The following is a 7,382-nucleotide window of genomic DNA, read 5'->3' on the forward strand; positions in this document are numbered from 1 at the left end:
AATAACAGTGACGGCCCATCAGCCCAAGCCCAAGAAAGAGTATCTGTTCGGCACCAAAGAGTTCGGCACGACCCAAAGAGTTCGGACTCAGCCTACAGCTCGGTAAAAGCCGACCAGTCAAGCTCTCCTCTCAGATCGGCAAGAGCTGATCGGTAAAGTCCAGCAGTTCGGTCTCAGCATTCGACCGAACTAGGAGTTAGTGGACTCATGAAAGGCCTCCACGACCTCCGCTATACCACGATCTATTTAGTGGTACGAAGCAGTTATTGAGCAGTTATTGCTCACCACGATCTTGTTAGTGGGGCTGCAAACCACGACCTTAGTTCAATGTATAAATAGAACTTAGATCAGATAGAAAAGGGTTAAGCTCTCTAGAGATAAAATCATATAGCAAGGCTGTGTTGTAAGCTGTAATCCCAGATCAAGCAATACAATCTTGCCCTCCCTTCTTCCCGTGGACGTAGATTTACTTCAGTAAATCGAACCACGTAAATTCACCGTGTCGTAATTTATTTTTACGAGCATTTATCATCATCAGAAATTCGCGGAATCATCACTTGGCATTGCTCAACCCTTACCAAACTCAATTTTCATGAATATACACTATATATATGTATATAGCTCTGACTTTCTACTAAACAAAATATCTCCAACTCTGTGCACTCTATCATTAGACTTCGACCTCATTCGACGACCTGGGGTCATTTGCCTACGTTAATGTCGAGCAGAGGAAGGATGTCGTCAACGGGCCAACGCCATCAGCCTCGCGTCCTGCTAATCACACCCTGAATCGATAGCAAAAACTGTAAGCTACAAGAAAGAGTATGAGTAAAGAAAGATGAATTTAGTTGAGGTATCCGTTGCGCTGACCTGGTTCTTTGTTGATGTCCGTTGAGGTAGCAGCTGCAGCGTCCGTGCCACGTTTGTTATCTTGCACACCAGCCGATTGATCTACCACTTCTTTTCCAGGCTGCACTAGAAATCATATTTTTACAAGACTGCACAAAATAAAACAAACATTCTCCTACACATTCATTCTTTTACGAACCTGGTTGGATTTGCTGTGGACTGAGCTCCTAGCTTCGGCGTTGCAGATTGGCTGCAAGGTCATGGTTTTTGCTGGATCCTCGGACTTGATATTTTGAGATGTACTAGGAGTTTCGCAATTTATCAGAGTACTTGATCCCGTGGCACAAGTCACAGGGGGGCGTGGAGCTAGAGGAACGAAGGGTGGCCTTGGGACGGAACTGGGATATGCTTGAGCAGGATGACCGTATACTGGATGGTTTTGACCGGGCATTCTCTGGAAATTGGCAAGCCCGGGCACTGTAGAGGAAAAGTGTGGTACTTGGAGGGGAGGAACGGGATATATAGGACAGCTGGAGGATCCAACGTTCATGTCTAGCGGCATACCCATCCCGTAAGCCATGCCCATACCCACTCCGACGCCCATTGGTTGGAAATGTGGAACATGAGCAGGATGCATTGGCTGCATTCCGGTCGGGAACATCATTGGAGGCATGCATAGCCCTGAACCCATGGACATAATCTGCAATAAATAAGATTTCAAATGACTGAAACTCCTTTTACGATATCCTCAGGCAGGGCTAACGAGAGAGCATGACCGTTCACAGTTGTTATGAAGTTTATACTTCTGAAAAAGGAAAATATGGAATGCTTGAAAATCTTTGCATTACCTGTACTTGTAGTTGGAGGGTTTTTAGATATTCAATGGCTTCGTCGAGCATTGATGCTTTATCTGCCTGACAGTGGAAAATGATAGAACTAATCAAAACCAAAGGAGTTAGAAAGCTTATAAAAAACAACAAGAACAAATGAAGCAAGGTGGTGTTGAGGGGCAGATTTAGCTTCTGTAAAACAAGAATACTCGAAACAAGAACAGATTTCATAAACATGAGTTATGGTTGAATTCAGCACGAGGTAGAAATCTCAGAATGTACTTACCTTATTGCAATTCGGTATGAGTTCTTGTAAAGCACGCATTTTCTCATTGATCCTATCTCTCCGTCTCTGTTTACACATTATAAAATGGAGATCAATACTTGTGAACAAAGTGAATTGAATCCAGAAAGACTGAGAATTGTTGGCTGATAAGATTCTTGTTTACCCTTTCGGAAAGATTATGCACTTCTGCTGCCCGGCTTCTCCTAGATCCTCGTACACAAGTTGCTTTTTTCGCATCAACAGATTCGGTTTCAACATCCTGTCCATAAAAGTGTTAAGATAAACCAATAGCTAACATAAAAAGAACATTCAGCATACTTTCTCATTACTCACATCGCTACGGCATTCTGAGTCCTCAATATCGCAGAACTTTCTTTTTGAATATTGCGTTTGCTCGCAAGAAAGTCTATCAGCACTATTTCCAGAGCCAACAGAAGAAGAAGCAACCATAGGCTCAACAGTCCTATCACCCTCAGGGCTCCTTTTGCTGAACTGTAGTTATTGCTTAGAATCGGAGGCTTGTCGTTCTTGATGGGAGTTTCTTTGCACAAATTATCGGCTCTTTCTGGAGGGCATGAATCCTGAGATGCCTTAACGACTGGTTCGCTAGAACCCACCGCAGAGTATACACCAGAACCATGGGACTCAAAGTCTTTTGGCATGCTCTTAGCTTGATCGAGGTGTATAGACTTGACTGGATTACTGCAATTGGCAGCTGAACCTTTTCCTTATTTTCATTTCTCTCCACAACCGATGATACCGACTTAGGAATTCCATCAGAGTTCGGGAGGTTTGCTTTGGCAAGAGTAGCTGGCCTTGAGAAATGGGAGAAGTTGAGAAAATTCGAATGATTAGTAGGTGGTTGAATGCTAACAGTATCTCTACTTTGAGCTGGATTCCTGAATACAGCATCCAGTTGATCTTTCGAGTTATTGCTAACAATATCCGTGACGCCAGATCCTAAGGCGTCTGATGTCTGGCGATGAAGCTGAGGCAGCCATGAGCCATAAGGACGATCTTTAGAAGAAGAAACCTTCACATTGTTAGCCCCACTCTGCAGATTACTAACAGTCTGTCCGCAACTACTCCTCTTATCCACTGATGCAAAGCTATTCTGTGTAGACAATCCATTAGTCGTAACACCAGATAAATGAGGTAGAATCTCGGAAGCATAACCTTGTCCGAGAGCATCATCCATGGGATAACTTAACCACGGAGCGATCTCATCATCTTGGCCTAAATCCAGGTCCCCTGAAGGCACCACCGATGCCATATCATTCATGATAGACTCAACTCCATATTTTCCATACCTTGCAGTGGTAGAATCACGAGCTCTCGATGTGGTAAGTGTAGGGCTTCTTGTAACCCTACTGGGCTGACCTTGCATCATAACCTGCCCATTCTCCCAAACTAGTTCAACTAATTCATTCTCAGGCCTGCACACAAGATCACCAAATATAACAATGAATCAAATAAAAACACACACAAAACCAATAAAAACGGCCATATTCGATTAGCTCGAGTCTTACTTAGAAGACATGTCGGCTGGAGCCGGTTTCTGATGGCTAGATTCAAGTTTTCCTCTAGCCATTCTCAAAAACTCTGAAAGAGGCATTGTGAAAAAATAGAACACCTTTCTCTGAAATCTCTGAGCTCTTGCAGCTTAATGCTAATGAAAAAGGTACATGGCTGAAGAAATCCCACCAACAGAAACTGTGTGAACCAGAATTACATCAATAAAACTCCCAAATCACATCCAAACCAAAACCAATAAATACTCCATGAATAAGGATCCACCTAAAACTACCAAGACATTTTTCGGTTTCAAGATAGCTACAAGAGCATGTAAATAGAGAGAAAAAAAATAAGAAGCAAACAAGTAGAAATATTATATTGGTGTGAGATTGTCTTAATCTAGTTAAGTCATAATCAGTAGAAGTAGTTTAGATTACCAGTCTCAAACTCATTAATTTAATACTCTTATAATAGAGCAGAAATACATTAAAAATACCAAATTGAGCTTGTTTAACTCAAAAATTGAATCTTGCTCAATCCAAATTCAATCATTAGCAGAATAAGCCACATGAAATCTTCTAGTACTATAAATTATTCAACAACCCAGAGATCTTTCCCCTTAATCCCACAAGGCAAAAATTAATCTTGAAGAAAAACAAAACCTACCTCCTAAAATCAGCTCCAAAAGATACAATCTTTTACTAGGGATGTTTCCCAATATCTATCTTCAAAGATTTAAGCCTTTCCTTACACTTTTCCAAGATGCATTCTTTACTCCTTTTTCACTATGAGCTATGATGGCTTTCTTGTATTCACCACTAATCCAATGTGTGGTTAAAAGCTCAATCTTTCAACATCCAGCTATTTGGTTTGAGCTTCGAGGTTTCTAAACTATAAATACATTAGCATATAAGTAGGGAGGGGGAGGGAGAGGAAGAGAGAGAGGGACTAATTTGGTGGTGGCGGAGGGGAAAAGCATTGAAATCAAAGGCAGTTTGGTATATATATGAGCTTGGCTTCCCCACAAAATACCCCATAGCTTAGGACTTATGTAAAGCTCTGGGCTTTATGAAATTGTTGTTGAATTTTGTGCTTTGTGGAGACTTAGGGCATCTCAGTGGTGCGGATGTCCCGGAGGACATCCCCGCTGACATCTCAAAAACACATTCTGCTACGTCATAAGGACTTTCCACTGCACTGTCACATTATAAGGACATCCCGACGGACTTCCCACAATAATAAAAATTCACAAATTCACCAAATTAAACAATTTACGAAATTAAAATTTTGATACGAATAATGAGAAAATGCAACCACTTTATTTAAAACAAAAGTTACATAATTATTAAAAAAAACATACATAATTTCTATAAAAAAATGCATAGTTAAAACAAAAATACATAGTTCAACGAGTCGTATATATTGTTGGTTATTTTAGTTTAATTGGATTAACTTGATTGATCAATATTGTCATAATGAGACATCATATAAGTTTAGAAGTGCGGAGTGCACGCTTGTTTGAATTCATTATGATTAGACGGGGTTCGGGGGCAACGCCCCCGAGTAGCGGGGGCGGTAGCCCCTGGCTGGGGTTGAGCTGTGTAGAAAATTCATCCGGAAATATAATTTTTGATAGTCGAAGGACTGATTTACAATGTTCGAAACTCCTTAAAAATCTCCCTAACATATATAGAGTTTTTTAAAAAATAAAAAATCGGGACGTCTCTACGGTGTCAACGCAATGGCGGACGTCCGCGCGGACGTCCCGAGAACGCCGGTGTCCGCAGCGGACGTCCGTATCAATGCCTCTCTCGCCTAATGGCGTACGTCCCGCGCGGACGTCTGCCGGGACGGGCGCCATTGCGGATCTCTTAACGAGGCTCTCAACTCTCCTAACTCTATTTTTAAGAATCTTGATTCTTGTTTAATTTATTTATTTAACTAAAATTCTTAATGAGAGGTCCCTCCGATTTGTTGAATTTTGTGCTTTGTGGGGACTTACAAGGAGAATTGAGTTTGTTACTACTATTTTTAGGATTATTATGATGTGGGGTCCAATTGAATACAATCATTTTTCTCTCTCTTTTTAATTGGGGCGACTTAGTCAAATGTTGAAATTGTTTCGTAATAGTTTATCCTTAATCACTTTTTACCCTTAATTGTTTAGTTGATTGTATTTGGTAAGTGTATGCTAATGTACATAAGTGCAAGCTATTTCCTAAATTTGCTACTCGATAGAAAGTCCCTGGGAATGACGAAGATGAAATTTTGGGAAACAAAGGGAGGATTCGAACTAACTTTTAAATTGGGTTAGTTGCATTAATTGCACGAACTTTTGACTAAATTGCAATTCAAATCTTGGCAAAGAAAATATACTCAATCTTTGATTTGTTGTAATTAAGGGTCACCCTTCATTTTGACCAATTTAAATATCAATCAAATTCTGGACATTCGATCTTTTAATCCGACGAATTAAAATTGAGATTTGACGTACCCAAAGAGAAACATTTCTAAAGTAAATGACAGATTGATACTGACTATAGTTGCTACACAATTTATAGATACTATTAAATTATTAATATCAAAATGAAAACGTTTACTATATTAGTAATTGTGGACTACTCCCTCCGTCTCATGGTACTCGCACTTTTTATTTTAGGTCATAAATTTAGGATTGATTTTTTAGTATAATTAAATTAAAATTTTAAGTGTAATTAGATATTGTTGGAGAAGATTGCGTAATATCAGACGGAGGATACTCGAGAATCATTCTCTTGCCAAAGATAGAATATTGCAATCATGTAATTAAGCTAATTAGACTTACCATGTATAGGGATTCCTAGTATTATATATTGGTGTAATGTGTATAATGAAATTATCAAGAAATAATACAAACCCCTTTCTACCGATACTACTTTCTATCATGGCCTCAGAGCAGGTTTAATCTTGGCTCAGAACGATTTCATCATAGCCATACCATACCAAATTCTCGACCCATAGCCAAAACCAAACACAGAAATCAAATCCTACATCAGGAACAGTGTCAGACACCGAGAAAGATACGAAAACGAATCCGAAAGCATCAACAAAGTTGAGGGACAGCAAAAACATTACTGTTGCGTTCAAATTGAACGGGAGGAACTACCCAATCTGGTCCAGATTGATGAAGGTCAAGATCGGAGGTAGAGGAGCCTACTCGTACATCAGGAATGAGCCTCCTGAACCCGCAAGCAAGGGGTACGAGGATTGGGAGGAAGACGATCTGGTCGTCTTTTCATGGATAGTCGACAATATCGAAGACGATATTATCGCAGATTTCGCACATCACCAAACCTCGAAGGCATTATGGGACAGCCTGAGGGTGACTTACGAGAGCAAGGCGGATCCGTATCTCATCTACGACCTGGAGGAAAAAGCAATCAACATCAGACAAGGAAATCTCGATCTAGAGACATACTACCGGAAATAAACGGGTTGTGGATCAATATTGATCGCTGCCAGAAATCACCAATCACATGTTGCGACAAGGGCGTCGACCAATTCCGAGAATTCTACAACAACAAGCGACTGATCAAGTTTCTCACGGGGTTGAATCCGGAATATGATTCAATCCGGAGGGACATCCTTAAGGAGGGACCAGAGATGTCACTCGAAGAAGCCTACGGCTGGGTGAAGAGGGAGGCTACCCGGAGGAGCATCAACACGGCCCCTCCACCCGCCGGAGACGATGACAGCAAAACAACCGACTCGCCGGCTGGAGGAATCAGGTTCGGCCTCGCTGCCCAGAGCCATTGCCCGACCTCCCGCGGACCACCAAGACCCACCACAGCCACCTACCGACCGGGAAGCAAGCCGGACAAATCCCGATTGGTCTGTTCTCACTGCGGGAAACCGAGACATAC

At 41.3% G+C, this 7,382-nt stretch overlaps 1 protein-coding gene across 1 annotated transcript; it reads right to left on the reverse strand.

Moving 5' to 3' along the window:
- Positions 1–541: 541 nt before the first annotated feature.
- LOC121755985 (transcription factor PIF3-like) lies at positions 542–4,522 on the reverse strand. Its single transcript, XM_042151441.1, is given in 11 exon segments — positions 542–785; positions 871–970; positions 1,049–1,549; positions 1,698–1,763; positions 1,966–2,031; positions 2,129–2,224; positions 2,299–2,444; positions 2,447–2,678; positions 2,681–3,401; positions 3,495–3,678; positions 4,147–4,522. Coding segments are annotated over 10 exon segments (2,025 nt in total). The 5' UTR covers positions 3,581–3,678; positions 4,147–4,522; the 3' UTR covers positions 542–774.
- Between the last annotated feature and the right edge of the window lie 2,860 nt (positions 4,523–7,382).

Source organism: Salvia splendens, chromosome 11, assembly GCF_004379255.2.
Source record: "Salvia splendens isolate huo1 chromosome 11, SspV2, whole genome shotgun sequence".
Classification (NCBI taxonomy): Eukaryota; Viridiplantae; Streptophyta; class Magnoliopsida; order Lamiales; family Lamiaceae; genus Salvia; species Salvia splendens.